We start from the raw sequence: 25,558 nt of genomic DNA on the forward strand, positions 1-25,558 counted from the left end.
CTTTCCTATTTCTCTGTTCTTTCTAAAGGGTGACTATAAATCACGAATTTTCCATGTTCTGCCTTACTCATGACAGGTGCTTTTATTTTTAAATAAAAAATTAGATAAGGAATCATACAAATTCACTGGACTCTTATATTTCACTGAAACTCCACAAAAATGAAAAACAACTTCTTCCTAAAATTTACAATAGTTGAATACTGTTACAGTGACCCAGCCACTGAGCAGACTATGAAATGCACCATTTGCCAAGTCTCATTAAAGTGGGGTTTCGGCTAGCAACATGTGTGAAAATTAGGTTAACTTGAAGGGCCTGCTATATGGCATTCAAATATTGTAAAATACATCTGCGGGCCTTTTGTGTGTGAGGGGTGCCAGAGTGGGAAGTAACAGTTTAAAAGAAACACCATATAGATCCGAGCTGGAATATTACTCAACCCGCAAAATCCTCACTAAGAATGTGATATTGGACTTGGGGAATAAAGAGAAGTTCAAGTTCAGCAGGCAAAAAAAGAGAAGAGAGCACTTCCAAGTATTCACATTTTTATGTACATTTCCTTTTTTATTGTAGTAAAATACTTAAAATTTGTCATTTTAACCATTTTTAAATAGCACAGTTCTGTGGCATGGGCACATTCACTTTGTTGTGAAACCAGCACTACCACCCATCTCCAGAATTTTTCATCCCAAACTGAAATTCTGTACCCACTAAATAACAACTCCTTATTCCCTCCTCCCTTAACCACTGGCAGTAACTGGCAATAACACAGGTAGTAGGGTGCACTGAATATCCCAGCCAGACATGGCCAGCTGTTTTGCTCCGCAGGCTGGAAAAGCCATGGGCTGTGTTCCCTGTTCAAGTGCCACGATAATCAGGCTGTTGGATGGCTTCTGCAGCTTCCTGTGTGCTGTCTGGTAAGGTTTCCTGGCTGGGTGGGCTGAAGAATGTATTCAGCAGTAAGTGGGGCTATGACTCAGCTCTTCTGCCTGGATGTGCGCAGACCAGGCTCCAGGGCCAGCAGAACTCCTTGTCTAGGAAACCAAATTAGGCAGACCTGCACCCTGCCAACACCCCTGGTCAGACTACTGAAACCACTGGTTGGGACCACTGTTTGGCCTGTGCAGGTAAGAACTCAGACTGCCAAGCGTTGGTTATTAAAAATCCTTCCCTGCCTTCTCTGTCTCACTGAGATCTCCATGGGGAAAAACTAGAGTAGGGGCTTCCACAAAGCAACCCACAATGCTGGGGGCCTGGATGTCACTTTGAGCTCTCTTCTCATTGGTGGAGCTGTAGGCTTAGGGGAGACCTCTCAGTGTGGTGCTGCACTGGCCTGGGGCAGAGGCAATGCAGCCAACAGCCATTCCTCTTACTCTTCTGACGGAATCTGTCTTGGCTTCTGTGGAATGGAGTGGGGGGTCCTTCAACCTCACTTCGAAGTTCTAGGATTCCCCCAGCAAGGTCCTGGACATGTAGAATTGTTAGTTGTTCTTCTTGTGAGGTTGAGCAAAGTCTAAAATGACCTATGTCACCATCTTGGTAATGTAAACTTTTTACTTTTGAAAAACAGTTTTGTAAGGTATAGATTGTAGGTTGGTGAGTTTGTTGAGTTTTTTCTCTCTCAATACTTTACATATTTCACTACACTCTCTTCTTGCATGATTTCTGAAAAGTTGAATGTAATTCTCATCTTTTTTACTCTACAGGTAAGGTGTTTTTCTCCTCTGGCTTCTTTCAAAAATGTTTTCTTTTCTTTGATTTTTTTGCAGTTTGTGTATCATCTGCCTAGGTATAGTTTCTTTCTTTCTTTTTTTTGTTTTTGTTTTACACTTATAGTTTTTATCCGGCTTGGTGATCTCTGTGAGTTTCATGGATCTGTGGTGTGATGTCTAACATTAACTTGGGGGAAATTCTCAGTCATTGTCACTTCAAATTTTTCCTTTCTCACTTCCTGATATTCTCATTATATGTATGTTACACCTTTTGTAATTGTCCCCACAGTTCTCTAGCATTTCGTTCCAAATCCTCACACCCAGCATTTTTCTTTCTGATTTTCCATTTTGAAGTTTCCATTGACATACTTTAATTTTTTTAATTTTTCAATTCCTGTTTATATTACATACGATGTTACAGAAGTTTTAGGAATACAGCACAGTGGTTAGACAATCGTCTACTTCACAAAGTGTCCCCCATCCTGGTATTTCCAGTATCCACCTGGCACCACATATACTTATTACAATATCATTGACTATATTGCCTATATTGTCTATGCTGTACTTTACATCCCCATGAATATTTTGTAACTACCAATTTGTATATCTTAATCTCTTCATCTTTCTCACCCTGTCCCCCAAGCCCCTCCCCTCTGGCAACCACCAGTCTGTTCTCTGTGTTTATGAGTGTGTTTCAATTTGATTTATTCATTTATTTTGTTTAGATTTCACATATATGTGAAATCATATGGTATTTATCTTTCTCTAAGTTATTTCACTTAGTATAATCCCCTCATGGTCCATCCATGCTGTCACAAATGGTAAGATTTCATTCTTTTTTATGGACAAGTAATATTCTAACATATATATATATAAAATCTCACAGCTTTTTTATCCACTTGTCTACTGATGGGTACCTGGGTTGCTTCTATACCTTAGTTATTATAAATAATGCTCCAACGAATATAGGAGTACATTTAGTATTGTTTCAAATTAGTGTTTCGAGTTTCTCTGGATGTTTACCCAACTCTATTTTAAATTTATTGACGACCCACCATACTGCTTTCCACAGTGGCTGCACCAATCTGCATTCCTACCCACAATGTACCAGGGTTCCCTTTTCTCCACATCCTCGCCAACACTTGTTTGTTGATTTATTGATGAGAGTCATTCTGACAGGTGTAAAGTGATAACTCATTGTGATTTTAATTTCCACTTCTCTGATGATTAGTGAAGTTCAGCATCTTTTCATGTGTCTATCAGATGCATTCTTAAGCTCAAAGATTCTCTTCTCAGATGTGTCCAGTCTACTAATGAGCCCATCAAAAGCATCCTTCACTTCTGTTGTAGTGTTTTTGATCTCCAGCATTTCTTTTTTTTATTTTCTTAGAATCTCCATTTGCCTGCTTACATTGCCCATCTGTTCTTTCATGCTGTCTACTGTATTCATCAGTGTCCTCGGCATATTAATCATAGTTGTTTTAAATTTCTGGTCTGATAATCCCAAATCCCCGCTATATATGAGTCTGGTTCTGATGCTTGCTCTGTCTCTCTCTCCAAACCATGTTTATTACCTTTTAGCATCCTTATAATTTTCTCTTGATAGTCAGAGATAGTGCACTGAGCAGAAGGAACTGCCATAAGCAGGCCTTTAGCGATGTGGTAATAAGGTGGGGAAGGGAACCATTCTGCGGTTCTGTGATTTGCTATTAGTCTTTGCTGAGTGTGAGCTGCTGAACTGTGAACCTCACATAAACTTCTCCGTCCCCACCTCCCCCTCTCTCCCAATGCAGCGTCAAGAAGAGTACTCCCTCCCTTCTGCCTCACTGTGGCAAATGCAGTGGGTCAGGCTTCTCTCTGCTTGTTTAATTCTGGTTTCTCAGTCCATATTCCAGTCAGGTAGGCTGAGCTCAGCAGACTTGGCAGTCACTCAGATCCCCATCGCATTCTCCAATCTAACTTTCCTAGGGCACCTTGCATTTGGTTACAGAGCAAATATTTGACTTCATTTGATTCAGTATTCCTCTAGCCAGAATATTAAAGATGGAAGTGGGGTATGAATCAGACACCAAACTCCATCCTGGACCTCCAAAATGACCATGATCATCATCATAAGTTAATTTCTTAATCTTACAACCACTCTAAAAGGTAAATGTCATGATCTCAATGAAAACCCAAGGCTCAGACAACTGAATCTCTCGTGGTAAGTGGCTAACGACCTCGCTGAAGCTGTTCACAGCTGTGCTGGTTCATGTACACAAGGAATCTTTATGGAGTGACAGTAGTGGACTGTGGAGACTGTTATGCAGCTCTGTAAACTGATCAAACCCTTGAAACTGCACACTTACATGGGTGAATTTTATGGTGAGTAAATTATACCTCAATAAACCTGTTTTTAAAAAATAAATGTAGTGGTTGAGTGTAGGAATGGAACATGAACTTAAATATCATTGCAATATTGTGATCAGGTATGTTACTGGACAATAAAGTGAATAAACTTACTAAGAATGTGCTCACTTGTCACGGGGTTTTATATTACATCACATCATACTATGCCAAAAGGCAAACTGATTTTAAAAAGAATCTGCCTTTCACACTTACCAAAAATCAAAAATAAAAAGGCACATACATTTTAAAAATCTGATGAAAACAGGAAATACATTTTACTTTCTAAAAATACCTTATTCTGACACAGGCATCTTAGTGAAGATATTCTCATCTTAAAGAAGAAAATATGCTTTTATGAAAAGCACCGAGCTCCATTACTAGCCATTCAACACCAAGAGGGGTGCTGCCAGAGGTGAGGAAAGAACAGACTAGTAACTCAGCTTTCTGAAATACAGGTACAGACTGTATGTACATGACTGTAGAATACTTTCCAAATGAAGAAAAACTTAACTACAAATGTTAAGATTTTTTTTTAGGTTGTTGGGAGTACACTGGCATCCAGCTAGACATTACATGTTTCCAAAACACCTACTAGAGAATTTTTAATGGGCAACTAAAAATAACTTCCTCCAGTATGATTGATAGGAGGTGAAATTTTCTCACCTCTAAAAATGCACACGTGTGTGTATATCAGAACATACACATACAAAATGCTCAATGAAATCCAAACAACTGCTGTCTAAAATATTCAAGGCACTGTATCAGCCACTGCATGCATATTATGCTTCATCTAGAAATTATATTTATTATATTTTCTTCTTGTGTCATTCTTTAACAAAAATCAAAGGCTTAATAATGGCTAACATATAAAATTCAAAATCATCCACATATTAGAGAGAAAAACCACCTCTCTTATATCTCAGCCTCCATAATTCATTGCACCTCAGTGATTCTAAAATTGCTTTGGGCCCTGACGGGTGGGGCTCAGTGGGCTGGGCACTGTCCCGCAAACCGAGAGCTCGCAGGTATGATTCCTGGGACAGGACACATGCTTGGGTTGCAGGTTTGGTCCCTGGTTGGGGGCTCACTAGAGGCAACCAATTGATGTTTTCTCTCCCTCTCTTTCTCCCTTTCTTCCCCTCTCTGTAAAAATAAACAAAATCTTTTAAAAAATTGCTTTGGGACAAGTAGGCTACTAACATTATAATCACAGTCCACCTGCTTACCAACCTGTCTGCTGTGCATAAAGTTAAAGATAATGTGAAGCAAAGATACAATATCTATAAATTATACCACTTTCATCCTCATCTTTGTAGATATTAAAACTGTAATAACAATAAAGTCCTTAAAAATTCTAAGTACTCATCACAATCGCAGCATTGAGATGCCAATTATATGGAAAACAGACTTTTTACAAAACATATCCTTCTAAAGCTAAGAACTGGATGGCAAATTCTTTCCAGTTACTTACACACCCAAGTTCAGCATATGAGATGGCTGAGAAAAATAGGCACTTAAAGACTAAACGTTAAGTGTGAGGTATGATTTAGATTTTTTAACTCTCACCAAGGGCATGATCGAGATTCTTAATAAAATTACATTTCATTGAGCTATGTGAGACAATCTCCCCTAATTCTAAACCCTGACATCTTTTCTTCCTTTAACACCCAAATCCGGGAAGCTGGCCCATTGTTCAGTGTCACTTTTAGCTAACAAATTCTTAAGTGATGTGAATTCTTTAGCTCAAAATCTCCTTCAAGTTAATGATCATTGTTTCGTAATTAGGAAGTTTTTCTTTTTCTTTCCTTATCCAATATTCAATGCATTTCACTCAATTTATAAACAGATCCAACTAATAATATCCTTTATACATCCACTATATAGTTAGATTTACCCTGACTTAATATTCATATAGACTATCTCCTAAGTTTGTTTTCTAAATTTGTGAGTTCCAGCAAATATTAACACTACAATTATTTTACTAAGACCTAATATATGAGTATAGCAATGATGGTGGGAATGTTAAATATTGCTCTATTTTTAAGTATTTTAATGATGCACAATGCATATGTAGAAAATGGTTAATAATATGAACATCTCAAGTAAAGATGGAGTTTTATTAATTCTTTACAGTTAAATATGTCACAGTTTTATTAATTTTTTCCATGGTTACCTCTCTTTTTAGCAATAAATACTAATGCCAACCCTGCTACCTCTTCACCCAGTCAGGTTTTTCTTTTTTTTTTTTAATACATTTTATTGACTATGCCATTATAGTTGTCCCATTTCCCCTCCACCCTGCACACCCATTCCTCCCATTCCCCCCCTTTAGCTCATGTCCATGTGTCACAAGTTCTTTAGATTCTACATTTCCCACATTATTCTTGCCCTCCCCCTGTCTACTTTCTACCTACCATCTATGCTACTTATTCTCTGTACCTTCGCCCTCCTTCTCCTTCTCCCACTCCCCTGTTGCTAACCCTCCATGTGATCTCCATTTTTATGGTTCTGCTCCTGATCTAGCTGTCTGCTTAGTTTGCTTTTGTTTTAGGTGTGGTTGTTAATAACTGTGAGTTTGCTGTCCTTTCACTGTTCATCTTTTTTATCTTCTTTTTCTTAGGTAAGTCCCTTTAACATTTCATATAATAAGGGCTTGGTGATGATGAACTCCTTAAACTTGACCTTATCTGAGAAGCACTTTATCTGCCCTTCCATTCTAAATGAAAGCTTTTCTGGATAGAGCAATCTTAGATGTAGGTTTTTGGATTTCATGACTTGGAATACTTCTTCCCAGCCCCTTCTTGCCTGTAAGGTCTCTTTTGAGAAATCAGCTGACAGTCTGATGAGAAGTCCTTTGTAGGTGACTGTCCCCTTAGCTCTTGCTGCTTCTTGGGTAACTTAATGATGATGTGCTTTGGTGTGTTCCTCCTTGGGCCCAACTTCTTTGGGACTCTCTGAGCTTCTTAGACTTCCTGGAAGTGTATTTCCTTTGCCGGATTGGGGAAGTTCTCCTTTATTATTTGTTCAAATAAGTTTTCTACTTGTTGCTCTTCCTCTTCCTCTTCTGGTACCCCTGAATTCAGATGTTGGAACGTTTAAAGATGTCCTGGAGGTTCCTAAGTCTCTCCTCATTTTTTTTGAATTCTTGTTTCTTCATTCTTTTCTGCTTGGTCATTTTTTTCTTCCTTCTGGTCTACTCTCTTGATTTGAGTTGCAGTTTCCTTCCCATCACTATTGGTTCCCTGTGCATTTTGCTTCATTTCACTTAGGGAAGCCTTCATTTTTTCATCCCATTTGCGACTAAAATCAACCAGTTCTGTGAGCATCCTGATCACAAGTGTTTTGAACTGTGCATCCGATAGGTTGGCTATGTCTAGGTTGCTTAGAAGTATTGGCTCTGGGGATTTGAGCTGTTCTTCTTCTTGAGCTATAATGTTTTGGTCAGGTAGCACCAATTACGTATGAGGGGCAGAGCCTTAGGTGTTCATCAGGGCGGGTTAACCCAGTTCCTGGGTTGTGACACTGTTTGTGGGGGCAGGGTCAGAGAGGGGCGATGACATTTTTTTCTGCTCTCTCTCAGATTTCAGTCCCCTCTGCTGCTTTCCACAAGCAAACTGGGCCCTTCTGGTGCTGGTTCCCAGATGTGGGCTTGTGTATTCTCCAGAACCCTGTGGATCTCTCTAACAAACTCTCTGTGAGCCTGGGAACCTCTTCTGGCACCTCGACCTCCCGAAAGTTTTTCCAATTGGTGCTTTTAGGCTTTATTTCACAGTGCTGGGGCCCTGGTTTCGCAGTCTATCTTACTGCTCACTCCTTTGCCTGGTTTATCTGCGCAGGAATGTGTTACCATAGTCAGCCAGCGGCCTTGCGCCCTCACTGGGTCCGCCCACTGCCACCCCACACCTGGGATCTGCCAACCACCGCCTGTATGCCTGGGTCTGTCTGGCCGCTTTTTCCTGCGTGACTCCACTCTGCCAGCCGCTGACTCCGCCCCTCTTGGTGGTCTAGCTGAATGGTTTGTTGTTGTCGGACTTCGGTACAGTTTCATTTTCTCTCTGGTTTGGTTGTGTTCTGGTTTTTAAATACTGTTGTTCATAAACTTGGTTGTGGGAGGAGGCACAGTGTTTCCACCTACACCTCCATCTTGGCTGGCATTTTTCTTTATATACTGAATATATTCACTACGTCTACAATCATTGTCTGACTTACTAGCAATTTATTTTTGTCTCAGTTTTCTTGGTAGTAATTATCAACCTACAGGTGGCTATCTGGAAGATTAAAATGAGAATTACTTTTGAACTTCTTAGATCAAAATACCACATAAACATCTTGTCTAGAATGACTTGAGTAAGAAAGTTATCATTTATCTACATCTGCTATTAAGAAACACTGTCCTGATGAACAATCTCATATATCTGGATTCACCAGGGCATTAGGGTGATAAAGTTATTTAATGGAATAACTCATTATAAAAATGAATTACCATGATTTATCTTCTTTTGCGAAAATAAAATAATTTTAGCTCAAGGTAAAAAAATATTTTAAAATAAGACAAAGAGCACTGTTTTCTTTAGGATACAAAATCAAATATAAAACGTATAGGTAGGGAATATCAATTTTTCTTCCTGGAAGGCTCTGATGTTGGCAAATAAAAAATCACGGAGAATTACAGCAAAGAGGAAAATGATAAAGAAAACTTAAATTCAAAGTAATAAATGACATTCATAGCTAACGGTGGCTCATCTAAATCAGTCCAAGGTAAGAGAAAAACTCTCTTAATTGGAACTAAAACTATCTTTGAGATGGCCACTTTCTACAGAGCAACAATTAAAACTCCTTTACAACTCATATGTATTATTACCTAAAATAAAATTGGAGTCAACACTGAGTTATGTAAAATATGAAAAGGGACTAAGTAATGACAGTGAGTTCTAACTTGCAGGGTGTCCCACGTGCAGCCTGTGGGCCGTGTGCAGCCTTGAATGGCTACGAACGCAGCCTAACACAAAATCATACATTTACTTAAAACCTTTCTTCGCTAATCAGGTGTTAGTGTTTGTGTATTTACTGTGTGGCCCAAGACAACTCCTCTTTTAGTGTGGCCCAGAGGTGCCAAAAGGTTCTATTTTTGAAAAATTTTTTTTCAGAGACTGCATAGCAAAGGGACTCTGGAAACAGCTGTCAATATCAGATCCAAACCCTTGGATTGGATAAAGAATTAAAGTGCCACGTGAAATGATAAGTGCTAGTTATTCCATTGCCTTTAACTATCATTCTCCAGCAATACACAAAGATGTCAACACAGGTACGCACTCTCACTCACAGGCAGCAATACACAAAATAACGATAACGAGGAGGGTGGAAATACTTGGAGAGCTTCTCTACCCACCAAAATCAGCCAACAAACAGTCAGCATTGGATTCCTGAAAAGACCAGCCATAATGAAAGTTTGCAACAGGGAAAAAGGTAAAGCAACCAAACAGTGGACTGCTGTCATTTAAAACCACATTTGTTTTCAAGCTCTGGGCTTTCATAACACCTGATCTGAAAGACAAAGACCCCGAAATTCCACCACCTCACCTAATTAACCAGGGCAATTTGATAAGCAAGGGCAGACAGAAAACAATTTAATTTAGGAGCAAAGGTGATAAAGATTTTAAAATGAGTTACAGGGTAATATAAAATAGCAAAGATTACTCCGTGATGCAAGGTTGTAAAAATGCTTATTTGGAGTAAAGAGAGCAGCTGTGTATTACAAGAAGCAAAGCAAATGCTGCTTGCGACCCAGACGGTGGGGGAAGCGAGGCCGGGAAAGGGGGAGCCTGGAAGCACATGATTTAAAACTGGTTTTATTGTGTCTTAATTAAAGTGAGGCTGGGTACATACATTTTTAATATTTTTAAAAATCAGGGAAAGAAAGATTTATTGCAATTCCTAAACACTGCTGTATAGTAATGGCAATAAATAAGAGAAGCCCGTCAATTTTCCTAACAAGTAATACTGCACTCATTTTCCCTTTGTTCTGTTCTGTGAAGGTCCTCATGCAGCTACATTTTAAACAATTCCAACGTAAGTCAGAAGCTCCTATGTCTACTGCCACTCACCTCACCCCACTCCATCCCCATCAGAGACCTTTTATTTCATCATTTGTATTAAACTGCAAAATTTCTTAGGCCAGGGAAAGTGCCTTAATGCCTTACGTACTTTTGTTCTCTCCAAATTCCCAGCACAAAGTAGTTCAACAAAGAGATGCTTTATGAATAATGAATGACCGAGCACAGGGTCTGGGGAAGAAATGGTAATTGTCCTGCATGAGGGAGCTGAGACCTTCTGCAAGGCGGTTTAGCTAATGGCACCCTTCACTACAGTTTTTATGTGTGTGTTTTCCCCTTTGTACCGTCCGCCCCTGCCCGCCCACCCCCACGCTCTTTCTCCTTAGGCAGAGAGCCTGTCTTTTCATATTTGTATCTGGGGCACAGCACTGGGCCAGACACAGAAGCAGCTGCTAAAGACTGGAACAGATGAATGAATGATCTTAGTTACCTAACTTGCCTGGGGGAAGAATACTAGTAATTGTAGGAGCATTTAATGAGACTAAAAATGTAACATAAAACTCTTACTTCACACTGCATTGAAAACTGGCATAGACTTTCAGGCAGGGTCGCTGCCCAGCACAGACCTTGAGAATGGGGCTACAGAGAAGTGGGGCAACCTGTGCTGCCGTGGGGGGCCAGGGTACCGGGGGACAAACCCTGGCTTTGCCACTGCACTCACTGTAGCTTCTGACCTGTTAATGAGGGCTTCTTGAGTTCATTTTCTTCATATAGGAAATGAGAACACTGGACTGAAGTAGTACTTTTCAAAAAATTTTTAAGTACAGATACCTCTAAAAAGAGAAATACTACCTAGAACTCCAAATACGCATTTTAAGAAGACAGCAGTGGGGCTGCTTTGGTCAGCTGAAGGAGGCAGGGTGGCTGTGGGAGGCGGAACCGAGTCCCGGTCACCCTCCCCTTGCCCCTCTTTCCCCTGGTCGCATCACTGTCCGGGGCTGTGGGTCCCTAGGGCTCCTTGGAATGCAGTTGGAAAACCAATGAACTAAAAACCTCTGAGGTCCCTCCAGTTATACCACTCCATGATTCTCTAATTTGATTTCTTCCAAGGCTCTAAATCAGCATTAAGATGCCTCCCTTTCATGTAAGTATACATTATCCTACACATTTTGTAGCAGCATCTTAGAGCTGAGCTGGCATTCAAACCCACATCTGACTCTGGGATCTGGCCTTCGGAACACGATGCTCTGTTGACTTGACAAGATGGCAACAGAAGCTTCCAGCTCTCAGGTAAACACCCACTCCCCACACATGGATGGGGCCCAAGATCAAGCTTTCTTGTACCAAACTGCCACTACATGTAACTAAACATAGAGCCTACTGTAACAAATTCAACAGTATGAATATGCTTATATTTCATTTTTATTAATTTTCTCTAGAATATATTCTGTATAGACCAGAACACGCTTTTACTATTTCAGCAAGATTCTAAGTATATTGTTCAGTATTTATGCAATTTTTCTAGGAAACTAACCTTTGCTAAAAAGAGGTAAGTCCAGAAATGGTCACTTTGGATCTTAGACCATTAATTTATATTAATGTATTTTCCTTGAAATGATACATTGTCTTTAAGTGAATTTCATGTTATCTATGTATACATACAGACCCCTAAAGCCATCACATATGCTTGTAAATAGTACAGTCTCAACCTAATCTTTGAATCCCTAATTTAAAACAGTACCATATGATCTTACAATTAGTGGAAACAATTCAAGTGGTATTGATAGTTTCTCTTCCTTCTAGCATATTACATGTGAGATACAGTCAATTGCTAAACCACTTTTTCCCAATGTGCATATGAAAGAATAAGATTTACCCTCCATGTTATGATTCTGTAAACAGATTCTTGTAAACAAGTCCATTGCAGCTGCTATGTTAGGCCACTGAGTAGACAAGCTGTTATGAATGCTTGATGAGTGAAAATCAAAACAAAATTCACATGTAGTTCTAATTAAAAAACCTTATTTGACCTAACTTCTGACAACTTCCTTAAAAATTTAGTAAAGATTCTTCCTTAATCATTTTTTAAAGATTAAATTCTTAAGTGCTCCATTGAGCAGTGAAAATTTCACAAGAATGGTATTATTGGTCTACACAGAGTTATGCATAATTAACCTGGAACAGTATCTCCAAAGTGTGTACCTCGATACAACACATTTCACTGTCAGGCAGACTCAGGAAACATTTCAATGCACTCCTCTCTTACAGACAGACAATATATATCGGTACTGTATAAGCCTCTAGAAGTTGGACAGTTATAAACATTTTTTTAGTTTATTTTAATCTATCATTTCTGAGGCTTATCTGTCAATATCCCAGTGTATTATCACAGGAAAATAGGATTGGAAACCTCAAGCTATGATGATAGGGCAGAGAATTAAAGTAAGTGGATGGTACCAAAATCATTTGAATTGGACTTTGGAATGTATGGGATTTTATTGGACTTCCTTTTAAAATGCTATTTTTAAAAACACATTAAAAAGAAAATTAATTGCCTACAGGCAAAGCAACCAGATTAAAGGAAGAAAAAGAGCATGCTGGGTACCAAGAGAGAGACAAGGGATACTTAGGCTTTGCACAAAGTAGCTGAGACACTTGTGCGAAATGAGAAGCGTCCATGCACATTCAGTCCTCCCCTGGGTCGCCTCTCAGACCCACGGGGGGACGATAAGAAAGAGCAAGCCCATCACTTATTTATTAAAAGGCTGGCATCCAGCATACTTACGCAGCCCATTCAAGCTTCTCATTCTTGATTGAGTTGTATAGAGCCTGAAAAGAGAGAACACAAGGTGGAATTACTCTCTGCATTCCATGCCGCATTTTGAATTCAGACAACGACCAAAGCCAGAAGGCTTGAGGGGATCAGCAGGCGACTCCCACGCCTCTGGGCCGTCTTCATTTGTGGGGAGGAGGGAACGTGAGTGTGCAAGTGGGCACGGGGCAAGCAGCATTCTGCAGAACAGTATTTTCACCGAGTTAAAAAAAATGTATTTTATAAGTAAAATACACACTCCTGTATTACATTTTATCACAGTTAAACACTACTGTAATATTTATATCCTGTTTAGGATTTGATTAAAATTAGACCATGCACTCTGCCTCTTCTTATGGTCTCGTAGTTTCACCAGTTTAGATATTGGAGTACTCACACCTTTTTCACTAATGAAGTAAATATAACTATTTTTTTTACAACGCAATGAGCAAGACACATAGGAATAAGACTAGAGACAGATCATAAGAAAATCTCAGAATAATTTCAGAGTTTCTACACCAATGACTGAAGCAGCTTCCCCTGGTCTGACTTCATGATCCTGTTTTACAGTTAGTGTGACACTGGCGTGTTCGAGGTGGTGGAGGGGGGACAGAAGTCCCCTAGGGAGCCTTGGTCACAGCAAGGACAGGGCAGCACAGGGCTGCCCCTGAGTCTCCCAGCTCTGGCATCACATGTAAGATACTTGCAGTCACCTTGTTCCACTATGACAACAGTTCAAGAAAACACCACTCCACGTCTCGACTTTCTTAATTTTGAGGAAGGTATTATAAGAAAAACACAAATGCATATCTAAGATACAAAATCACAACAGCAAATTATACTGAGGAAGACAGCTCAGGCTAATAACATCATAATGAAGTTGGAACATTTGTCTTCCAAGAAGGACGGGGCCCTATTAGACTCAGCAAAGACTTCCTTTACTTTGAGGTAGGAAAAGGTCAGGGATCAGGTGCCACCCAACTCCTCATCTACGGGAAAGGAAATGGCAGGTTCAGACAGTTTCCCAGGTGGCGGAGCAGAGGGAGAAACACCTTGTGTTCTTATGCCTTTCTCTCTGCCTTGTCCACGTGTAGGGTCTGCACCTGTGTAAACGGAAGACTGCATGCCAGCAAGTGAATCCCCTTTCCAGCAAAAGCCCTTCCCAATTTAGTTCAAATCTATGTAGGTTACAGGTTGTATATTATTTCAGATTCAATCCATGCATCCTTAGCCAGAATCTTGACAGACTCTGGGAATTCTTCAGTGTGGCTGCAATAGTCGATTTAACTACTGGATAATCATGGGAGCAATAAAAATCAGAGCGCATTTCATTATTATGAGGACATGGTGATGCGTGTCCTCAAATACAAAAATGATAAAACAGCAGATTAAAATAAGGGGTAAACCAAGGCACAAAAACCATGCTGTAAATTGCATACTCGTTTTGAAGGACTCAAACTTCCTGAAGACCTGTGACAACCTGTTGCAGAGCTAATGTCTCACGAGGCTGCAGTCAGAGGAGTTCAGGGAGAGTGACTCCAGACTCGAGAGACTCCAGCCAGATAAATGCCTTCTGAACAGATTCTAGGGCTGGTGTGAGCCATTCTGTACCCACAAGTAATAATGGGCCAAGAAACTACAGCTGAAAAGAGACAGATCATTAAAGGTTCTTTATAAACCATCATACTTAATACTACCCAGAGCAATTTAACAATGTGGTAAAGATAGAAAAAATGTGTTTATAAATGTAGTTGAAAATGATAGCTAAGTTCTAACACTTTTCTACTACATTCAATTCTGTCTTAGAACAGTATTTTTTACCCATGAGAATATTTTGCTTAAAGAGACAGAGTTCCAAATTAGAAAGCTCTTGTTACTCAATCAGCTGCATACGGTACAATAAAAATCGAACTATAAAGTATCTTGTAAAATTCAGCAAAGTTGCCAAATTGTAAGTCAAGTCCTCTGTGTATATAAGAGGACAGATATAAAAGGTAGATATTATCCTTAATCTTTTCAATCACAAAATTATAGATATTTATGAATCACTTTTGAGCTTTATGGTGATCCGTTACCTTTCTTTTTTTCCTTAAGAAATCAAAATTTGTTTTGCAGATGCATGCAACACTCACACCCTCATCACAACTTCCTATCTTTTTATCTACTTAGTTAAGAACTGAACTCCCTGGGTTCCTCTCTGTCACGGGAATCACTTCCTGTCCTGTGTGGGGTGGCCCCCATGCTTCCTCACCTCACAACCAGTCCTGTTAGTATCTCCTGTTGTACTTGTAGCTCTTGGCTGAACCCATTCTGACTTCTCCACATTCATACCCCATATTTTAGCTGAGGTTTCTTGGGTTTCAAACTCAAATACCTCGTAAGCTCTCTCTTAAGGGTAAGAGGGACCTACTAGTTTATAGAGCCAAATCATCAAGAGAAACGGATGGAGCTGGGCTCAGGGACCTGGGAATTCAAGGCTCTCCCATTCCCTCTCAACTCGTCTCCTCTTTCCACCCTGAACTTCTCTACCCCTTGTTTCTTTACAACACAAGCAAGGTGTCCACAACGAGCGACACCCATTTACATCTTTGTCTCTCTCAACAAGAGAAAAGCAACAGTTCTTTCTCCTAGTTCCGATTTGAAAAGATACCAGTTGGCGTGATTTAGGTCACCTGTGTTCTCCACGGACTAATCCACGCGGCTGGGAGATGAGCGTCTACAACTGGGCCCACCCCTGGGCATCTAAAAAGAGACGCTAGCACCGACCTAGTCAGAACCTCGCAGCCTTCCCTATTGTATGTCACTAATTCAACACTAATAGATTAATGTATTTTATTGATTATGCCATTACAGTTGTCCCATTTCCCCCTTCATTCCCCTCCACCCTGCATACCCCTTCTCCCACCATTCCCCCCTTTAGTTCATGTCCATGTGTCACAAGTTCTTTAGATTCTACATTTCCCCTACTATTCTTGCCCTCCCCCTGTCTACTTTCTACCTACCATCTATGCTACTTATTTTCTGTACCTTCTCCCTCCTTCTCCTCCTCCCACTCCCCTGTTGCTAACCCTCCATGTGCTCTCCATTTCTATGGTTCTGCTCCCGATCTAGCTGTCTGCTTAGCTTGCTTTTGTTGTAGGCGTGGTTGTTAATAGCTGTGAGTTTGCTGTCCTTTCACTGTTCATATTTTTTGTCTTCTTCTTCTTAGATAAGTCCCTTTAACATTCCATCAACACTAACAGATTAAACAATAGTACACATTAATGCCACCAAAGACTCATCATCCCTGGAGATTCAGCAGAGCCTTTACTCATAAGCCTTCTTTAACTTTTTGCCATCTTCCCTAAAATGGAAGGAGGGTCCCATCTGTGCAAGGCTAAGCCTCTGGCACTGGTTCCAACACCTTCCCTCTCTGTGGTAACGTCTCCTTTCTGACCGGTTTCAAACTTGTGCATCTCTCCCAATCCCACTTCTGTGATTCAGTTCTCGCCTTTGTTTCTCAGCCTCATTCTCTCTCTCTCCCTCTTTTTAATCCTTACCTGAGGACTTTTTTTATTGCTTCTCTTAGGGAGGGAGGAAGAGAAAAAGAAACATCAATGTGAAAGAAAAACACCATCCTTTCTTCCTCTTTTTAAAAAAAATCTTTTTTTCTATTGCAGTTGTCCCAATTTTTCCTCCTTTGCTCTCCTTCGTCCTGCCCCATTCCCTGTTCCCACAGTCCATCCCTGCCCCGTTGTCCATGGGTCATTCACACCTGTTCTTCCCACCATCCCTCCACCCCCTTTCCTCTGGCAGCTGTCAGTCTGTTCAATGTTTCATGTCTCTTGTTCTGTTTTGCTCATTAGTTTATTTTGTTCATTAGATTTCTCTTGTAACTGGTATCATATAGTATTTGTCTTTCACCCACTGGCTTATTTCACTTAGCATAATAGTCTCCAGTTTCATTCATGCTGTTGCAAAGGGCAGGAATTCCTTCTTTCTTTCAGCTGCATAGTATTCCACTGTGTTGATGAACCACAGATGGGCACTTAGGCTGTTGTCAGCACTTGGCTATTGTAAATAGCACTGCTATGAACATAGGGGTGCCTTAGTTCTTTTGAATTGGTGGTTTGGGATTCTTAGGGTATAATCCCAGGAGTGGAATTGTTGAGTCATAAGACAGTTCCATTTTAAAATTTTTTAAGGAAATTTCAACTGTTTTCCAAAGTGGCTGCACCTGTCTGCATTCCCACCAACAGTATCCTAGGGTTCCCTTTTCTCCACATCCTCACCAGTACTTGTTTGTTGATTTGTTATGATGGCCATTCTATTAGGGGTGAGCTGGTATCTCATTGTGGTTTTCATTTGTATCTCTCTGATGGCTAGTGATGCTGAGCATTTTTACCTAAGTCTATGGGCCCTCTGGATGTCCTCCTTGGAGAACTGTCTATTCAGATCCTTTGTCCATTTTTTAAAAATAAATGCACCATTTTATTACTAAATTTTCAAGAATCAATAGGTACTGAGTACAACTTTTAAAGAGTTATGGCTTCATTACAAGCACAGTTGACTTCAAACATCAAGTACAGTAATTGAAGTTGTAACTTCAATAAAAGGTCGCCTTTTCAATAATATTTCCTTTATTAGTTGCTCTGACCCAAAGTATACTAAAATACTTCCCCAAAGGCTCTGCTGTGGAGATACTTCCCCAAAGCTAACATTGTTGGAAACCTTATCATCTGCGATACCCCTGGAGCCTGCCGTCTTCTCCTGCACCCTAGCACTGTCTATTTTTTATTGGATTGTTTGTTCTCCCTGGTGTTGAGTCATGTGAGTTCTTTATATATTTTGGAGATTAAACCCTTCTCCAATGTATCATTAGTAAATATGTTTTTCCATACAGTTGGTTCCCTTATTTTGCTGATGGTTTCTTTAGCCATGCAGAAAATTTTTAATTTGATGTAGCCCCACTTGTTTATTTTTTCCTTTATTTCCCCTGCCCTAAGAGATGTGTCATATAAAATATTGCTAGGTGGGATATCTGAAATTTTACTGCCTATGTTTTCCTCTTGGACTTTGACAGTATCATGTCTTACAGTTAAGTCTTTTATCCATCTTGAGTTTATTCTGGTATATTCTTGAGTTAGTGGTCTAGTTTCATTTTTTTGCAGTACCATTCCAATTCTCAACACCAATGATTGAAGAGGATATTTTTACTCCATTGTATGTCTGTAATCCCTTTGACAAATATTAACTGACCAGAGGGACATGGGTTTATTTCTGGGCTCCTTATTCTGTTCCACTGATTTACGTGTCTGTTTTTATGCCAGGACTGGACTGTTTTTATTACAGTGGACTTGTAGTATATAGTTTGATATTAGGTATTGTGATCCCTCCAACTTTGTTCTTCTTGCTCAAGATTGTTGCAGCTATTTGAGGCCTTTTTGGGGTTCCACATAAATTATTGAAGTATTTATTCTGGATCTGAAAAATATGCCATTTGTATTTTGATAGGCATTGCATTGCATCTATAGATTGGTTTGGACAGTATGAACATTTTAATGATGTTTATTCTTTCAACATGAACAGAGTATGTGCTTCCATTTATTTGCATCTTCCTCAACTTCTTTCCTCAGTGTTCCCTAGTTTCCTGAATAAAGATCTTTTACCTCCTTGGTTAGGTTTATTCCTATGTACTTCATTTATTTACTTATTTTTGTTGCTACAGTATATGGGATTTTTTCTTAGATTTTCTTTCTGATAATTCATTGTTGGTATACAAAATGCCATTGATTTCTGAATATTGACGTTGTATCTCACTACTTCACCAAAATAACTTATTAGGTCAAGCAGTTTCTTTTGGTAGAGCCTGTAGGGTTTTCCATGTAGACTATCATGTGGTCTGCAAATGACAGTTTTATTTCCTCTCTTCCAATTTGGATGCCTTTTATTACTTCTTGTCTGATCTCTGTGGCTATAACTTCCAGTACTCAGCTGAGTAAGAGTGGTGAGAGCAGACAGTCTTGTCATGTTCCTGATGTTAAGGGAAACGCTCAGTTTTTGCCCAGTGAGTATGATGTTGGCTGTAGGTTTCTCACATATGGTCTTTATTATGTTGAAGTGTGCTCCCTCTATTCCCACTTTGCTCAGTGTTTTTATCATAAATGGGTGCTGGGTTTATCAAATGCTTTTTCTGCATCTGTTGATATGATCATGTGATTTCTGTCTTTCATTTTGTTTATGTGATGTATAACATTTATTTTATATATTTTTTTAAATTTAATTTTATTTTTTATTTAATTGTTGTTTAAGTACAGTTTTCTGTCTTTTACTCTCATCCCAGCCCACCCCCCTGAGTGCTCCCCACCTCCCTCCCTCCCATTTCTACCCCCCTTAGTTGATGTCCATGTGTCCTTGAACATTTATTGATTTGTGCATATTGTGCCATCCTTGCGTCCCTGGAATAACCTAGTTGATCATGGTGTATGATCTTTTTAATGCATTGTTGGGTCTGGTTTGCTAGTATTTTGTTGAGGATTTTCACATCAATGTTCATCAGAGACACTGCTCTGTAATTTTCTTTCTTTGTTATGTCTTTACCTGATTTTAGGATTAGAATAATACTGGGCTCATAAAAAAAGTTTGGGAATCTTCCCTCTTTGTGAAGTTTTTGGAATAGTTTGTGAAGGATCAGTGTTAGTTCTTCTTTGAATGTTTGGTAAGATTTGCCTATCAAGACATCTGGTTCAGAGCTTTAGGCATCGGCAACTTTTTTTATTACTGATTAAATTTTGCTAGTTGTCATCAGGTTTTCTGCTTCTTTCTGGTTCAGTTTTGGAGGACTGAATGTTTCTAGAAATTCAACCATTTTGCCTAGGTTGTCCAACTTCTTGGCCGATAGCTGTTGTTGGTAATTTCTTACAACCCTTTGTATTTCCGTGGTATCAGCTATTACCTCTCCTCTTTCATTCCTGATTTTATTTGGGTTCTCTCTTTTTTCCTTGATGAACATGGTGAATGGTCTGTCAGTTGTTTATCTTTTCAAAGAACAAGCTCTATATTCACTGATCCTCAAATTGTTCTTTTCGTTTCTATGTCACTGAATTGTGCTCTGATTTTGATTATTTCCTTCCTCCTTCTTGCTCTGGGCTTAGTTTGTTGCTGTTCCTCGAGTTCTTGTAGATGTAGGGTTAGGTTGTTTATCTGAGATTTTTCTAACTTCTTTGGGTAGGCCTGTATTACTATGAACTTCCCTCTCAGTACTGGCTTTGCTGTGCCTCACAGGTTTTGTGTTGTTGTATGTTCATTTTCATTTGTTTCCAGATATTTTTTGATTTCTTCCTTGAACTCACTGTTGACCATTCATTGTTTAAAGATTTTTTTATTTATTTTTAGAGAGAGGGGAAAGGAAGGAGGGAGAAAAACATATGGTTGCTTCTCAAGCATCCCCTAATGGGTGCCTGGCCTATAACACAGGTGTGTGCACTGCCTGGGAATCAAAATGGCAACCCTTTGGTTCATAGGCCCATGTTCAATCCACTGAGCTATACCAGCCAGAGCCCATTCATTATTTAATAACCTATTATTTAGCTTCCATGTATTTGAATGTTTTTGAATTTTTTTCTTGAGGTTGATTTCTAGTTTCAAACTCTTGTGATCTGAGAAGGTGCTTGATATAATTTCTTTTTTTAAAAAAAATTTGTTAAGGCTTATTCTGTGTCCTACCATGTGGCCTCTCTTTGATAATGATCCATGTGGGTTTGAGAACAATGTGAATTTTGCTTTCTTTGGATGAAATGTTCTATAAATATCAATTAAATCCATTTGATCTAGAGAGTTGTTCAACTCTGCAATATTTTTGATTTTTTTTTTTGGTTTGGAAGATCTATCCATTGCTGTATTGCTGTATTACTATATTGCTGCCTACCTCATTCTTAAAGTCCTTAAATATTTTCTTTATATGTTTAGGTTCACCTATATTGGGTGCAAATATGTTTATAAGGGTTACATAGTCCTGTTAGATTACTTCCCTAATTATTATGTAGTGACCTGCTTCATCTCTTATTATTGCCTTTGTTTTGAAGTCTATTTTGTCAGACATAAGTAATACCACCCCAGTTTTTTTTCATGTCCATTTGCAGAAACATTTTTTATCCCTTTACTTTCAGTCTGTGTAGGTCTTTTGTTCTGAAGTGGGTCTCTTGTAGGCAGGATATATGTGGGTCATGTTTTCATATCCATTCAGCTACCCTATGTCTTTTGATTAGAGTGTTTAATCCATTTACATTTAAGATTATTATTGATAGGTACTTATTTATTACCATTTTCCCCTTTGTATCTGTGTTCCTCTCTTTTCATTATTTCTCCTCCTCCCCGTCCCCCTCCTTCTTTTTAAAACAGTCCCTTTAATATCTCTTGCAGGGCTGGCTTGGTGGAGATACTCTTTCAGCCTCCTTTTGTCTGGGAAGCTCTTTATTTTGCCTTCCATTTAAATGAGAGCCTTGTTGGATAGGGTAGTCATGGTTGCAGGTCTTTGCTTTTCATTACTTGGAATACTTCTTGCCAATCCCTTCTGGCTTATGGTGTTTCAATGGAGAAATCAGCAGATAGCCTATTGGAGCTTCCTTGAAACTAGCTGTTTCTCCCTTGCTGTCTTTAAGGTTTATCTTCAAATTTTGCCATTTAAATTGTAATTGGGACCCTCTGTTTCTTAGATTTGTGTTACTTTTTCCCTCACCAAGTTAGGGAAGTTTTCAAACTTCCATCATTATTTTTTCAAACAGGTTTTCTATCCCTTGCTCCTTCCCTCTAGTGAGTCAGCCCTGGGCTCCCACCAGTGAGCTGCCACAACTGCACCACTGAACTCCCAGGGTGGTCTCTGCCACCAGGCTCCTCAGTCAGACTCTGCCCATTCAGAATTCCCACAGTTCCCATGGTTCCCTGGAGTGGAAAGGCAACAACTTCCCCTACCCCATAAGTTCTGTAGTCTCTGGACCCTGGCTTCTGGTGGGGTGCTTGGCCCTGCCCAGGGTGGAGGGCACTGTGATAAGTGTGAGCACCCAGGTGCAGGTTTTCTGGAGGCTTCTTCCTCGGTAGGATATTTTAAATTCCTCAAAATGGCTCCCACCCCAAATCTGCACTGCCAGAGGTGCTGGGCTGGGCAGCGGCAGCAGCAGTTACTCCAACAGAAAAGCCTGGGCTACACTTACACATACACCCACCCACTGGCGTGTGTACACACTCACTCATATATGCTGTCTCCCACACTCAGCTGGATTTTTGAGTTGACTGCTCTGTGGCTTAGCTGCAAGTCTGGTGTGGGCCTGGGAGCAAGTAGATGAAACCTCCAGATACTCTGCAGCTGTCTTGGAGCCCTAAGCCAAGTCTCTGAGACATGTTTCTGCAATTCTTATTTCCACTTAATCTGTTCTCTTCAACCCGGGCTGTCTAGATTTCAGCCCTACTCCTCAACTAAAACTGATTACAATAAATTCATCGGCTTCTTTCAGTGCTAACTTCAAGGCCACTTTTCAGTGTTCCTGCATCTCTTCACCTTTCAGCAGCACTCAAATGCTCTCAAGTATTTTCTGTGACACATAACACAGTCTTCTGAATTTTCTCCTATCTCCTTTGGGCGATCCTTCTTATTACTCCTGTCTTTCTCATCTTATCTCTTAAGTATGAGTGAACTTATGGGTTTATCTTCAGCACATGTGAATTCTTGTGAACTTCAGATCCACGTGTCTGCTGCACTTGGGTGTTCCCAAAGCATCCCAAACTCAGTGAAGAGGAACTAAGGCATGAAGACCTAGTGGAGAAAGTGTCCTTTCAATCTTGGTAAGTGGCATCAGTGTAAAATATTAATTTCTGAGTACAGAAACATGGCATATAAAGCACAAGGTGGTTTCTGGTAATTTAAAACACTCAAGTCAGAATCCTAGAATGGCCAGATTTTTTCTAGCAGTTGTTCCATCTTGCACCTACCTTTTAATGGCACAAGGACAGACTGTTTAGTAACGATGTTTGCCAAAGTGTTAAAACACTCTAATTTCCACTCAAGAAACAAAATAGAATTCCAGGGCTGAAAGATGTTTTAAAGCTTATAAAACAAATTCTTCCTTTTGTGGATAAGGAAAATGAAGCCCAATATGTTAATTAACTTCTTTCAGGGTCCTGTAGCTGGTTTTCTCAAACTTTGATTCGGTAATCACATTTCTTCTAGAAATCCACTAACTAAAGTTAACTAACTCCAACCAACTATATTGTTTCCTCCTAAAACCAAACTTTACAGCATTGTAAATACATGGCTTAAGACCTGTATGAAAAGGTAACAAGTCTTCTACCTCTCCTAGAGTAGATTCGAATAATGCTGGTCACTGTAATAGTCTATTCTTAAAAGATGAGCTTTCAACAAGAGCCACTGTTGCTAGGACACAGGCTTGGAATCCCTTTGCTGGTGTGGATGATGGGTTTGCTGCACAGACCCTTACTCTCAGTGCACTTACGACCAAAGGTACTTGCCATATAAATGGCTGAAGGCAGAGATGCAGTCTACATCTCAGCTATGGGAGGGGTCATCTGAGCTGGCTCTAAGAGAACAAGGATTGTGAGTAAACACTGTCATGGAAGGCTGCCACTTCCCTGGAGCCATGCATTGATAGTGGAGGTACATGGAAAAGGTACTAACATTAACCTTAATGGGCCACAGCAGCCCGTATAAATTATGTGCAGTGAGATGATAACCAGCTGCGACAGGCTAAATAATAAATCCCCAGAGATGGCCAGGTTCTTAAGCCTGAATCTTTCTGTATAGAGCATAAAGTTTGCAAGTGTGATGAAGTTAATGATCTCGGGACAGGGAGAGTATCTGGGCTGAAGTGGTGTCTCTATAAAAAGGAGGGCAGAGGGAGATTTAAGACAGAGAGGAGGCAATGTGAAGATGAACACAGAAATTAGAGTGATTAGACACGAGCCATGGGTGAGGTTATGGGTGAGATTTATTCCACCAGAATTTGAAAGAGGCAGGACAGATTCTCTCCTAGATACCTTGATTTCAGACTTTTGACCTCCACAATTGTAAATGAACACATTTCTATTGTTTTAAGACACCAAGTTTGTAGTAATTTTGTTACAGCAGCCAGAGAAAAGTAATACACCAGGATGTAAATGGAAGACAGATTTCTGAATAAAGAATGACCATACCACAAGTTGATTTTCAGAAATATTTCTAGAGTCAGCCCTTAGGTAAAACATAATCTTTTACCAGGGTGGAAGGTATGGGGGTACACACCAGAATCAGCCAAGAAAATTTTAAAATATTGATTATTAAGCTCCATCTCAGATCTACTGAATCATATTCCCAGATGAGGAACCTATACCTGAGTATTTCCAAATGCCTACATGAGACACTGATAGAAACCCTTGGCTCAAAATTCTTGTTTTACCAGTTTACCAATCTTTTTTCAAACCGAAATCCCTGCCACTTAACCAGGAGCTAGACGACCGAGACTGAGCAGAACAGAATGAGTCTTCAAATTCAAATGAGAAAGCAAAGCAAATTGCTTAAGTTACAGAGATCAAGGTATCTTGGTCTAAACTTACTTTTAACTCTTTGTTCCTCACTTTTGATTGCTTCTCGAGATGATAAAATGCAATTTTATTCAAGGCTTAGCAGCGCCATTGACAGCCCACGCATGGTTCTCTAAATTTCCCCCATTATCACACATTGTGTAACCACGAGTCTCTCTCAGCACACTCTGCAGTCTATGAAATTCATGCATTTTAGTTCAATCATCTTTAAACTCCAATTATTTTCTCCTCTGTGCTCCTGGAATTATTATGAAAAGCATGGAGGATAACACAGCCCCCAGTCTCCCTTAGTGGAGACCCACAGTGACTGCTGACTGAGGGTGAAATTTTACACAACCAAAATGATGACAGCGTTAGCACCCTGGCGGTCTTTTCCAAGGGCAATGCTGTTTCAGGCAGCTATTCAGATCAAGCAGACTTTTAAGTATGTGCCACTCTGAAAGTGTCATTAGAGAAAGACTGTGTTTGAAAATGATATTGATTAAAAATTAATGATAAAACCAAATGAATGTAAAATGGGCTAGGAAAACTCAAAATATCTTAAAGCAATGGGCCTCGACTTTTACGTTCTTCTCCATTCCTTAAGATAATATTGAAAAATTGCATTACTCCCTCATTAAAGAAGGCTTCTCTAATACCAGTATTTATAATGAACTCTTCATTTGCCCCCTCTAATCCTGTTCATAATCAAAAAGGGTTATGGGTGAGATTTATGTTCTTTTTAAGTGATAGAAGGCAATGATCAAACAGTTAAGAAGGATAAACAGCCTGAAGCTTTGACCACAGGAGTATTCCTTGGCGGATCCATTGTAGGGAGAAGTATACACTGCAGAAGAGCTTCTGGAAACTGACTCCTATTACATTACTTGTGTTTCTGTGTCCGCTGGACAGTTTTCAGGTGCCCGCGTTCAAAGAGGTACATTAAATATCAATATATTCACATGCAACCTCATAGACATTCAACTTTCTAGCTCTCCTTTAGGGGGACAGAAGCATGTTCAAAATAAAGTAACTTATTTTGAGTTTT

At 39.7% G+C, this 25,558-nt stretch overlaps 1 protein-coding gene across 10 annotated transcripts in view; it reads right to left on the minus strand.

The window, feature by feature from the left end:
* PSD3 (pleckstrin and Sec7 domain containing 3) overlaps positions 1–25,558 on the minus strand; it is a 554,618-nt gene that overhangs the window by 103,736 nt on the left and 425,324 nt on the right. For all 10 annotated transcript variants that reach the window (XR_008390587.1, XM_053659812.1, XM_053659810.1 and 7 more), the window contains one exon: positions 12,937–12,980. Coding sequence is in view for 8 of the 10 variants with exons in the window: in XM_053659812.1 (XP_053515787.1) it covers positions 12,937–12,980 (44 nt within the window). In the remaining 2 variants the exon portion in view is untranslated. The remainder of the gene's footprint in view (positions 1–12,936; positions 12,981–25,558) is intronic.

Source organism: Artibeus jamaicensis, unplaced genomic scaffold (genome assembly GCF_021234435.1).
Source record: "Artibeus jamaicensis isolate MK-2021 breed Jamaican fruit bat unplaced genomic scaffold, CSHL_Jam_final scaffold_833, whole genome shotgun sequence".
In the NCBI taxonomy this organism is placed as follows: Eukaryota; Metazoa; Chordata; class Mammalia; order Chiroptera; family Phyllostomidae; genus Artibeus; species Artibeus jamaicensis.